The sequence below is a fragment of the Macaca nemestrina genome, chromosome 2, assembly GCF_043159975.1.
Source record: "Macaca nemestrina isolate mMacNem1 chromosome 2, mMacNem.hap1, whole genome shotgun sequence".
Lineage (NCBI taxonomy): Eukaryota > Metazoa > Chordata > Mammalia > Primates > Cercopithecidae > Macaca > Macaca nemestrina.
The window spans coordinates 30,666,083-30,679,862 of record NC_092126.1 but is presented as its reverse complement, the minus strand read 5'-3'; the positions used below and the strand labels follow the sequence as shown (position 1 = coordinate 30,679,862).

Here is a 13,780-nt window from a genome sequence, read left to right as displayed (position 1 = left end):
ATTATACAAAGATCTATACATGATAGAATGGCTACTAATTCTGTAACAAAAGTAGTTTATGACAACTAGAGTATCCTATTTGCCATGTGGATATGGTCTCATATGACTACAGTGTGTGGAAGTGAACTGAAAAGTAAGGGATGGAGAACAATTAAACACCAGCTTTGGAGCCCCAATAACCAGGAACCCAGGCGCCTGATAAGTTAGTTGGAAAGACATTCAATAGGGCAATGGTCTGTCATAATACAGACAATAAAGGGAAGGCAGGCAAGTATCTGGGCTATCTGTAATGCAGGCAACAAAGAGACAAAAAGAATCTTTCCTAAGCAAGAAAAGGGTTAAGAAAAGAGTAAGATGATAAAGGGTTTTGTCACCACATTATAGTACATAATTAGGTAATTAGAAGTATTAAAATAGACAAAGCATTGGGCCCAGATGAAATACTGAAGATGCAAGTATTCAATAAGATGCCCCAGGGGAAAAAGGAAAGCCCTTGGTGAGGGTTTATAATCATGCGATAGGACAAAGAAGCACAGAAGGACTTGAAGGAACAATTACTATTGTTATGCCCATATTTCAAAAACAGAAAATCAAAACAAGCACTCATCCAAAATTTTTAAATGAGCTGACGAAAACTCCCTAGAATACTATTAACCACCAAAATAACTATAATACCTTACTGTGGTTTATTGTTTTACTAAAGAAAAACTGAACAATCAAGCCAAGACCACAACAAGAAACAATTTGATATGGAATAAAAACAGACATACTGAAAGACACAATTCTTTTTCTTCCGTGTTCCCTATTTTGGTTGGTAATTTCCATTCTCCCTATTCAACCAAACCTGTTTTCTCTTCTTTGCAGTCACATAGCTGGATTTAATTTCCCAGCTTCCTTTTCAGTTAGCTGTGGTCATGTGACCTGAGTGCTAGCCAATGGAATGAGAGGGGAAATTATGTGTGACCACTAAAGACACTCCCCTAACTTCCCCACAGGCAGGCCTCCGTACACATTTCCCCTTCTAGTGGACAGAATGAAAAAGACCATGGGGAAGACCTTGAAAACTCCATTGGAATTGTGCTGCTTTTAAAACTATGACTGCAAATTCTTTAATTCTCACATTTCCCTTCTGAGGTAATGGCATAAAAATGACATAGCTTCTACATGGCTCTTTTTCTTTCTTGGATCTCTTGATCGGAAGAAAGTATCTTCTGAAGGAGGACCCTAAAGCAGTGCCTTAAAGAGATCCACACAGAGAGGAACCAAAGTGGATACTCCAGCCATAGTCAAGCAATCAAATGTCTGCAGCTCCAGTAACCACATGACTGCAATCTCATGAAACACTCCTAAGCCAGAATCTCCCAGCTACATTGCTCCCAAACTCTTGATCCACAGCAACCATGAAATAATCATTGATTGTTGTTTTAAGCCACTAATTTTGGTTAATTACGTAGCAAAATATAATAGAGGTTTTGACATCTGAAACAGGGGTGCTATATCAAAAAAAACAAAAAACAGAAACCTAAAATATGTGGTAGAAGTGCCTATGGGACTGGATAGAAGACTGAAGGACCTTCAGGAGAGCATAACTGAGAAATCAAGGCTGTGGGAAAAAGACTATTAGCAAAAGAAAATCTGCAAAGAGGCTGCCAGTGAGGGCTTAAATGAAAGTGAAGAAAACATTACAGAAAAAAAAACGGAGGAAAGGGGTTCCTTATTTTGCAGTGACAGAAAGTCTGGCAATATGATAGCCTCTAGTTATATGGAACATAGAAAATGAATCTAATAAACTGAGTGATCTAGCTAAGGAGATATCCAGGCAGAGTACTGAAGGTACTGTCTGGTTTATTTATGTTACTTATAGTAGAATGTAAGAAGAGAAAAAACAAAAGGAATAACTGGTAAACATAAAGGTGCTAGAACTTGCTTGGTTTAAAAATAAAGCTTTTTCTCATTCCCAGCTTCTCAAGTCAGCAAATGATACCAACATTAACACACTGCTTCTGGGTAAAGATCAAATCTAGGAAAAAGACAGAAAGGCAAGAACTAAAGATGAAATCAAAGGTGTGACTGTAAAAGCCTTTATTGAGATCTTAGAAAGCTCTATGATGATGCCACAAAGAACCCTTCAGACAAACAAAAGGTCCTTAGAATTTTTATTTTTTTTTTTTATTTTTTCAGTGATGGCATAAAATTGAATTTACTACGTGATCAATGATACTTACTGGTTATTATATTGGTGCATAAAATAGCGTCCAGTCTTATGCTAACACCTTCTTTCTACATGATCCACTTGCTGTGTCATGTGACCCTTTTTTTAAAATTATACTTTCAAGTTCTGGGAAACATGTATAGAATGAGGAGGTTTGTTACATTAGGTATATACATGCCATGGTGGTTTGCTGCACCCTTCAGCCCGTCATCTACATTAGGTTTCTCCTAACGTGGTATCTCCCCTAGGCTCCCACCCCGCAACAGACCCCAGTGTGTGATGTTCCCTTCCCTGTGTCCATGTGTTCTCATTGTTCAACTCCCACTTATGAGTGAGAACATGTGGTGTTTGGTTTTCTAGTCCTGTGTTAGTTTGCTGAGAATGATGGTTTCCAGCTTCATATACGTCCCTGCAAAGGACATGAACTCTTCCTTTTTTATGGCTGCCTAGTATCCCATGGTATATATGTGCCACATTTTCTTTATCAAGTCTATCACTGATGGGCATTTGGGCTGGTTCCAAGTCTTTGCTATTGTGAACAGTGCTGCAATAAACATACGTGTGCATGTGTCTTTATAGCAGAATGATTTATAATCCTTTGGGTATGTACCCATTAACAGGATTGCTGGGTCAAATGGTATTTCTGGTTCTAGATCCTTGAGGAATCGCCACACTGTCTTCTGCAATGGTTGAACTAATTCACACTCCCACCAAAAGCATTCTTGTTTCTCCACATCCTCTTCAGCATCTGTTGTTTCCTAACTTTTTAATGCTTGCCATTCTAACTGGTGTGAGATGGTATCTCATTGTGGTTTTGATTTGCATTTCCCTAATGACCAGTGATGATGAGGGTTTTTTTTTTTTCCCCCAAATGTTTATCGGCCACACAAATGTCTTCCTTTGAGAAATGTCTGTTCATATCCTTCACCTAGTTTTTGATGGGGTTGTTTTTTTCTTGTAAATTTGTTTAAGTTCTTTGCAAATACCTGGGAGTACAACTTACAAGGGATGTGAAGGACCTTTTCAAGGAGAACTATAAACCACTGCTCAAGGAAATAAGAGAGGACACAAACGGAAAAACATTCCATACTCATGGATAGAATCAACATCATGAAAATGGCCATACTGCCCAAAGTGATTTATAGATTCAATGCTATTTCCACCAACCTATCATTGACTTTCTTCACAGAATTAAGAAAACTATTTTAAATTTCACATGGAACCAAGAAAGAGCCCATATAGCCATGACAATCCTAAGCAAAAAGAACAAAGCTGGAGGCATCATGCTACCTAACTTCAAACTATACTACAAGGCTATAGTAACCAAAACAGCATGGTACTGGTACCAAAACAGATATATAGAACAATGGAACCGAACAGAGGCCTGAGAAATAACACCACACATCTACAACCATCTGATCTTTGACAAACATGACAAAAGCAAGCAAGGTGGAAAGGACTCCCTATTTAATAAATGGTGTTGGGGAAACTGGCTAGCTATATGCAGAAAACTGAAACTAGACCCCTTCCTTACACCTTATACAAAAATTAACTCAAGATGGGTTAAAGACTTAAACATAAGACCTAAAACCATAAAAACCCTAGAAGAAAACCTAGGCAATACCAGTCTGGACATAGGCATGAACAAAGACTTCATGACTAATACACCAAAAGCAATGGCAACAAAAGCCAAAATTGACAAATGGGATCTAATTAAACAAAAGAGCTTCTACACAGCAAAAGAAACTATCAACAGAGTGAACAGGCAACCTACAGAATGTGAGAAAATTTTTGTAATCTCTCCATCTGACAAAGAAAGATTTTTAAAAGCATGCCACACAGCTCTAGCAAGCAGGGATCAGGGATCTGCTAAACATCCTACAGTGTGCAAAACAACCTCTCAAAACAAAGAATTGGTCCAAAATGCTAATATTCCCAAGGTTGAGAAACACTGCATTACAAAATATAAACCCAGAGGGCAGAAACAGTATCTACTTATTTAGTCTCCACCACTTTTTGAATAAGATTTGAGATACTGATTCATTTATGTTTCTGTCCCGTTTTGTTTCACTAAGTGCTTGCACAATGAAGGTACTTAATAAATGTTTCCTGATGAAGCATTAAATCTAGGCAAACAAGATTAACATAAATTATAGAGCAGTGGAAAAACAGAAGTCCCAGGTACCATTTCCATTTCGGCCATTAACAAGTTATATTTGCTTATTCTTGTCGTAGTTTTTCTGAGCTTCAACTTTTCACCTTTGCAAAATAAACGGATTTTACTAGATGACTATTAATGACACAAATGCTTACAATGGGTGCCAAGTACTGGAGAATATGAAGATACAAAACATATGAACTCAAGAAAATCTAGGAGAAAAAGACATCTTACAGATAATTTTGAAAGAAGAAAATTACAATAAAATGTGCATTATATATTAAAGAACAGAAGAGGCAGTCTTTATTTGAATCTTCAACTTCTAAAACAGTGGCTGACACACAGTAATTTCTCAAGTAGTATTTGCTGAATGAACAAATATACCTACAAGCCTTACAAACAACCAAACCTTTAAGGAAAATTAAGACGATACAATCAGGGACTAGGAATATAAAAGCAATGCAAAAGGAAAGCCTGAACAAGGTTCTGCTTTCTTTAATTTATTTTTTGCAACGAAGAAAAGAATGACATATAGCTTTCATAGTTCATAAACAGGAGGTGAATAGAGAATTTTTTAAAGTGAAAAAAAGAGAAAGTAGTAATTTATTGTGATGACAACGAGTAGGACTCAGCCCAAGAGGACAGCAGAAAAATCTCCAAGAGGTTAACAAGGAAGGTGGAGTAAGAAATCTCCATACAGTTGGGCAGATTAAGCAAAAACAAAAAGAAGAGGGGGCAGTTTGGGATGACAGGATACAAGGTTGGGAGAAGGCAGGTGTGGCTGCAGTTCAGGAGATGGGACCTGTCACCATCTAAGTAGAGGTTTTCATCTAAGGTTCTTTCTAGTTCTACAGTGCCTGAGTCACGTAACAAGCCCTTTACCCCACTTCTCCACTCCTCCAAAAACACCTTTCTGTTCCTACCATAACGGTGAAAAATTAGGAAAAAATATAAACGTAGGTAGATATACTGTACATGTACTTTCAGTGCCAGATGACACTGTGTCACAAATGGAAATACAGACTTTATTTTGAAGTTTTTCAATAATTAAGAAAAAAATTAAATACAAAGCATTACCCCTGAAGTACCAAAGATGCTTCAATTCTAAATCTGCTGAAATGTTCTAAAAAGACTGTGTTACACTACCAAACAGGCTATGCCCACTGGGAATATTATTTTACTGCTCACCAAACTTTACTTTTTAACCTTCTCATAATCATATAAATCTACAACTATAAATAGTCCTTAAAAATCTAGGCTCATTTAAAACAAAGAAAATCTGAAAAGCAAAAATTCTATTGTTCAGCAGTTCAGAGGGTACCCCTATAACTGTGCTGCCCCTATGTACTGCTGCTCCTAAATTCCAAAGATAAGGAGCACCAGGGTGCTAATGAAAGCACCGCAACTATATGTTCTGTAGCAAATAGACCTATATTTTCATTAAAATACTGAAAAAAAAATTTTTAAGTTTTTAAAAATCTCACAAATTAGAATAAATGTATGCTAAGAATTTGCATGCTTAAATGAAACAGAAATGGGAAAAATATACTTTAAAACAGTATAGGAGCAGTACAGGAAAATACTAAATATACATATGCAATAGTAATTATTTTGTTTTTACCTTAAGTGTCAAATGAGGAAGGACCACAGGCCATTTGACAGAAGAATTATTTCTCATATTCCTGAAAATCTGTTTTCCCCCCTCTTTAATATTTAAGAAACACACACACAGGTTGCCGACAACTCTTAGAGAGCGGCTTGTGTTGTAGTTTTCACTTTCTCGGCTGTGAACAAGTGCATATGTGAGGGCTGGTCGTGCATGCACAAGCATGTACTTTGCCTGCATTAAATAAAATCACAACACAACACCAAGTACATCCACTCATTCATGTGTGCCTGCAGTCCACCTCGAGGAGACTGAAAATATAAATACAAGCTGCTATTTTGGTGTGATCACAGGAATATGGCAGCTTGTATTTTTTTTCTTTTTAACATTTTAACACTGGGCAGATTGTCGGCATTAACACACACCAAAATCAATTCTGCTCTGAAATTGCTTGTAAAATCCTTCTTCCCAGAGGAATTTGTTTTTTATTTAAATAAAAAATGGGCTTGGAGGAAACTGTGTAAGAGATACCGACATTTAGGACATCTTAACTTTGTAAAGTGTGACATCAACGGACCAAATTACTGGGCATATTTCTTTTTCAAAACAGGGAAATATTGTTTGAGATTTCAAACAGTATTTGGAGAAAGAGAATCTTTAAATTAAAAAAAAATCAATAAATTACTCAGTAAAATCACTTTTGAATATGCTTAACATAGCAAAAAAATTCAAAATTAATCTAGTTTCCATCCACATACTACAGTGTAACATAGTAAATGCATTTCATCAAAAATTCAGGAAAGACTTATCTACTGTAAAAATTCATGTCGTTTTCTAAAGGAGAAAATAAAAGTGAATGTTTCACAGAGGCCATATCTAAAAGTTCAACATGAATAAAAAACAAAATATAGACATTTACATCATGTATTACACAAAAATATAACAATAATGACATATCATTCCAATTTTAGTATATGTGCTGCTGAGGTGAGCATAACAGTGAATTATCTATACAGCGCTGTCCAAAGAACTTTCTGTAAGAATGGAAGTATCCTCTATAAGAGTTGTCCAATACAGTAGCCATTATCAGCTGTATGGCTAATGTAGCTACTGTGATGACTAAAATTTTTAATTTCTATTTAATTTAAATATATATTTAAATAGCCACATGTGCCTGGTATCTACCAAACAGTACAGCACATATCTATAATTTCTAAAAACGAATTTAAAGAATTTTTTTATTTCCCTACCTGCTCCATTCTTCTTGCAAGCAATTATTAATGAATCCAGAAAATATCAAATAAAGTTTAATTGAGGAGACAAAGTTTGCTTGCAAAATATCAAATTGTAAGATTTAAAAAACTGAGAAGACAAAATTTGCTTAAATAGATTATGTCTGAAGCATGGCATACATATACACTATAAACAAAAGGAAACAATAAGATGAGAAAGTTACATTTTTTTGAGACAGGAACTCACTCTTTAACCCAGGCTGGAGTGCACTGGCGTGACCACAGCTTATTGAAGTCTCAACCTCCTGGGATCAAATGATCCCCCCACTAAAGCCTGCCAAGTAGATGGGACTACAGGTGTGTGCCACCATGTCTGGCTAATTTCTGTGTTTTTTGTGGAGACAGGGTTTTACCATGTTGCCCAGGCTGGTCTCAAACTCCTGGGCTCAAGTGATCCTCCTGCCTTGGCCTCCCAGAGTGCTGGGATTAAAGGCATGAGCCACCACACCGGGCCCAAGAAAGCTGCATCTTTAAAAACTCACCATGGAGATACAAGTAAGAAAAAGAACGATTAAATTATGAATGAGCTACCTAAAATGTTAACTACGATAACTAGAAATACGAAAGATCAAATATTGAAGATGATAACAGCATATCAATAGGCAATCAGATAAACTTTAAAATATGGTCAAAGTTACAATTATAAAAGTCAGTTAAAGAAATTTAATCATTTAATTCAAGAGAGAGGGAAAACACATTTGAAGAAAAGATGAGACTATTTGGCAATAGCTTATAAATATGTTAATCTGCAAATGATGTTATAGATGCTGCATATATATTTTTAGAATAGACCTTGATAGACCAAATAACATACTTCTTTGGCATCTAATATGGAAATGATATTTTATCCTGAACTCATTATTTCCACCATTTTAAATAATACTGAATTTCATTTAATGTTACAGCTTTTGAAAACATGGCAAAATTTGTTCAGAATAGACAATTCAAGTTCTAAATTAGAATGCCGTAAATGGAAATTCCTTGATTTACCTTTTGATTATCAGTTTTTTCAGCAATAAAAATGGGAACAGTAACAACCTCATTAGGTTAAGATAAAGAGCAATTAATTGAAATGAATGCAAAACTCTTTGAGGCAAAAAAGGGTTAGTGACATAAAAGAATATTAAAATTGGCTGAAGGGGAAGATAATATTTAATACAGTGACATATCCAGATCAAATACATTAAATGATGGCAGAATCACAGCTCATGAAATCAAATTATCTTGTTTAAACTCATACTAGAAAGTTGATAACAGTATTTTTTTAAAGTATGCTTATGTCTCTGAAAATTTAAAGATGTTTGAGATAATTACTAAAATTGAACAACACTGATCACCAGTGATAGGATTCACAATCAATGATCATTTATTAAGCATCAACTTGGTGATGAGCAGTGAGACAAAAACAAGACTAGGTCCATGCCCTCAAAAGTTTTACTACTAGGTTTGAAAGATAAGACCTGGGCTAACACAAGAGCTCTTGTACATACTGCTTCTGTTAATGGGACCAATAATCCTGCATTGTAACTTTTTTTTCCTGTTTTGTCTGTAAGCTTCTTAAGCGTCCATGTCACATTTATCTTGGCATCTCTACAGCCTGGTACGCTAAGGAGATTAATATAAATGTATTGAATATACTGGCAGATGGACCTAAATAAATATAAGACCAAACAAAATTAAATAATATTAAAAAGTTATTAAGAAAATTCTACAGAACACAGACTAGGCACAAATGATTTCCAATGGCCAAGACTGGAAAATGTTTCATAAACTCAGGTGATGAACTCAGGCCTTGAATGATGAGCGGTCAGGAATCTAACAGGAAGCAGAGGAGGGAAGCAGCATTCCAGCAGAGGAGAGCATGAAAGATTCCAAAACATGGAAAATAGAAAGCACAAAACCTGTTCATTGAATAATGCTAGAAGCACTTGTCTAAAAGGGAACTGGGTATGTATTAGAGAAACTGAGTAAGTCCATTCTTCTTCAGGCCACAGGGAGTCATATAAAGTTTTGAATTAGGCAAACAGAATGATTATAAATGTGCTTTGAGTAGAGTGATTAGGCTGTAACACATGGAATGGACTAGAAGTGGAAAAACACTAGATCCCAAGAAAACAATAAAACAAGTAAAGTGACTGTGGGCAGGAGGAAAAAAGGATCAGAAACAGAGCAGTAAAAATGGAAGAGAAACTTATAAATATGAGAAAACTACATATAATGATCCCCTAATTTGTATTTTGAAACATAAAATACATATCCCAAACCTATCTACTCCTGTCTTTATTACTACATTTTTAGTCTAATAAATAGATAACATTACTTAACCTGAAACACTCCAATAGACTCCTACTTGCTTTTCCAGCTTCCATTCTTACAACTACCTTTGCCCCACTGCACAGCAGCCATAATTATCTTTTTACGTATCATGCCACTGCTCAATGTCCTCCAAAAGCTTCCCATTGCAATTGGAATAAATCCTTACCTTTTTTTTTTTTTTTTTTTTTTTTTTTGAGACGGAGTCTCGCTTTGTCGCCCAGGCTGGAGTGCAGTGGCCGGATCTCAGCTCACTGCAAGCTCCGCCTCCCGGGTTTACGCCATTCTCCTGCCTCAGCCTCCTGAGTAGCTGGGACTACAGGCGCCCGCCACCTCACCCGGCTAGTTTTTTTGTATTTTTAGTAGAGACGGGGTTTCACCGTGTTAGCCAGGATGGTCTCGATCTCCTGACCTCATGATCCGCCCGTCTCGGCCTCCCAAAGTGCTAGGATTACAGGCTTGAGCCACCGTGCCCGGCCAAATCCTTACTTTTTACTGTGGTCTACAAGACTGTTTGTCTGGCCTTTGCTCTCCTCTCATATTTCCTTCTCTAAAGCACTTGCTCTACCCTGCCTGACTTCTTTTTGCTCCTCTAAACACTGAGCTCGTTTTCACTGAGAAACTAACTTTGCCCTAGCTACTCCCCCTGTCTACAAGTTCTTGCCCTAGTTCTTCATATGGCTGGCCTTTAAATTTTTTCACATCTCAGCTCAAATGTCATCTTTTCAAAGATGTCTTCTTCAATCACTATTCCTAAAGTAGCCTTCCCACTGGCTACTCTCCTTCTAGCTATCCAGTTACTCTGCTTTATTTCTTCAGAGCAATTACCACCCTCTGTAATTATCCTCTTTATCTATACACGCTTGTTGTCTCACCACTCTCCCCTATACCACACTGAAATATACAACCTGTGATGGCAGAACCCTATCTGTGTTATTCACCACTCCACTCTGTCCCCCACAGTGCAAAGGGCAATTATGGAACATAGCGATGCTCCATAAATACACATTTAAAAAAATTATTATTACAAAGCTAGTAAACTTCATAACCTTATCTGGGCTGTACTTCTATTTTATTAGGGAATTCCTCACAGACTGAAATGAAAAACATATATTTTAGATCATATAGTACCTTATAAAGATGTAAATTTATACAAACTATTCAGCTTTTACAATTAAATAATTTGGTGGACTTAAAATAAGACTGACCGCCTTACCTCACAAGTTAAGTATTTGCCAGAAAATTTATATAGAAATGACAAGGAGACTTAATCTAAATGTGGAGACAGCCATGGGAGAGTCTTCAAGAGAAGAAGATATGGAACCTTCCTGTGATGGTTAATATTGAGTGTCGACTTGATTGGATTGAGGGATGGAAAGTATTGTTCCTGGGTGTGTCTGTGAGGGTGTTGCCAAAGGAGATTAACATTTCAGTCAGTGGACTCAGAGAGGCAGATCTACCCTCAATCTGGATGGGCACCATCTAATCAGCTGCCAGCGTGGCTAGAATAAAGCAGGCAGAAGGTGGAAAAAGCAGGTTTGCTGAGTCTTCTGGCCTTCATCTTTCTCCTGTGGTGGATGTTTCCTGCCCCTGAACATCAGACTCCAAGTTCTTCAGTTTTTGGACTCTTGGACTTACACCAGCGGTTTGCCAGGGGCTCTTGGGGCCTTCAGCCACAGACTGAAGGCTGCACTGTCGGCTTCCCTACTTTTAAGGTTTTGGGACTTGGACTGGCTTCCTTGTCAGCTTGCAGATGGCCTATTGTGGGACTTCACCATGATCATGTGAGTCAGTACTCCTTAATAAATTCCCCTTCATATATACATCTATCCTAATACTTCTGTCCCTCTAGATAATGCCAATACATTTCCCTACTATGCTATCAACTATAGGGCCTCCTAGCTACCTTCTTTGGGTCACTGGTTTGCCATTTTAATTAAAATACACTAGTAGAGATACACTTTAAGAAAAACACTATGTGTGTGTGTATATATATGTATGTGTACATGTATATACACATATATATGTGTATAATATACATATATATGTATATATATCTGTGTCTATGTCTCACATTTTTGTAAGAAAAAAACAAAATATAGAAGTTTTCAAGAACTAGCACTTTCTTACATAACAAAGCAGAAATGTTCGAACTAAGTAACTAAAATGATGAACAAATTCCCAGTATCACTGCCTATTTGATGTGGCTATTAGAGTTTTATTTTCCCCCTTTCTTGTTTGCTATTTCTTTAAGTCAATCTGGCCCCCATGGCCTCTGACTCTGCGACTCAGCACCAGCGCTGTGGCCCCTTCATTTCCATTGGTAACTGTAGAGAGGTTAATTATAATCCTGCTCATTAGACAGATCAATCTGAAGGTGGCAAGTTTTTAAATACAACTACCTAGCATTTTAAAACTTTAAAGTTTGGTTAACAATATATACTCCACATTTTGTTTTTAAAAGGCCTGTTTACTACCACTGATGAGCTATATACTTAAATTACTGAGGAAATTCCTTCTTTTGTTTTATTCATATATTTACTGAGTGCCACGACTCCTGTGTGCTAATACAATGGTGCTCTACTTTCTGCACCTATATACTAGGGAGACCAAGCACTATCACCCACACCTCTGAGAGTAGCTTCCCTAACTGGGTTACTCCTGAGTTAACTGGATAACTCAAGCTAACCAAAATGATCCCAAACTTCTCACCCCATACCCTATTACCACTGCCAATTACCTGTGGTTTCATTGTACTCTAAACCTATGATTCTTCTGAATTATTTTCATTTTAAAGTAAGAAATTGTATTTGTTAAATATGTACTACAAACTTAGTAGTAGTTCATGTCATCTCATTATTCAGTATTCACAACATGCAAAGAAATGAGTATCAGAGAGTCAGAGGCCTTGACATTATAATAGATTTAGTAGGAATTGAACTAGGAGTGGAGCACACAGGCAAAGCTGCAGAAGGACTTGGAGGAAGCCACCAGAGATACTCATGATTCTGTACATACCTGGCTAATCCTAGATCCTGAGGACTGCATTAAGTTTACTAACATTTATATAATGATTTATAGTTTAAAGTATAAACCTATCTAATTTACTACTATTCTGACAGATATTAATCCTCAAATATCGTAAGAGATGGTTACTATTATTCTCATTTAACAGAAGAGGAAACCAAGAGGGAAAGTGTTGAAGTAATCTTCCTACAATTACAGCATCAGTTAGCTAGGACTCTACCTATGATCTTCTGACACAAATTCCATTTACTCCTCACCCTATGACTCAGAAAGATGAGGTCGAATATATCAAAGTTATGGATACTATGCAAAGTAACAAATTACCCTTTTACACAGTTAACACTGAGTAGACTGAGAGAAAAGATTGTTTGTAAACCTGAATAGCTTCAAGAGGAAGAGAAGTAAGGATAAGAATAATGGTTGTCATTTAACAAGTTTTAACAAGTAACTTGGTGAGAAAGGGATTCAAAGGCATAAAGCAAGGGATAAATTTTTCTGGCAATAACACTATGACTATACAATATAACCTTAAAAAGGTGCATATGACTTCAAATAATTGTTGGAAATTGATACAACTAATTAAATATTATTGAAGATTATCAATATTATAAAGTAATTTACTTTTAAAAAGGGAACACAGAAATCTGTGTCGTTAGAGGAGAAAACAATCCTTATTATCACAATTTGTCAAAAAAAAGTTTGTTATTAACACAAGTAGAATACTGCATTCAATTAAGATGCCTCTCAGATTTTGTGTTTTGTTAAAATTAGAAAGAGATAACAACAATTTGAATTATTGAAAGTAACATGTAAATAGTTCTACGTACGTTCTTTTGACATCTTGTTCAATCATTGATCGAAGTTCTTTATCTTGGAAGAATTTGTTCCAAAGACTCTGAAATAAGGAAAACAATCTATTATATAGTCTCACACCTTTGCTTTACTTTTAATGATTTCAATTTAATAATTTAAATGGTTAAATTTATTCTTCTCTGAGTTAGCGTTTCACGTTGCAGATAGAAAACCCGAGACTGGGGTAATTTTTATTAAAATCTAGTTTAATCTCAGAAACACATCTTTATTCTAACATCAATTTTTCCAGTTTGATATTATCATATAAAGTCAGCCCTCCTTATCTGCAGGTCCCACAACAAAAATCAACCAACTGTGGA

General features: G+C 36.2%; 1 protein-coding gene across 1 annotated transcript in view; it reads right to left on the bottom strand.

Moving 5' to 3' along the window:
• Positions 1–13,780, bottom strand: part of LOC105465802 (TBC1 domain family member 5) — a 570,286-nt gene that overhangs the window by 241,755 nt on the left and 314,751 nt on the right. Inside the window, exon 10 of the mRNA XM_011714415.3 lies at positions 13,436–13,503. Within this exon, the coding sequence (XP_011712717.1) occupies positions 13,436–13,503 (68 nt within the window). The remainder of the gene's footprint in view (positions 1–13,435; positions 13,504–13,780) is intronic.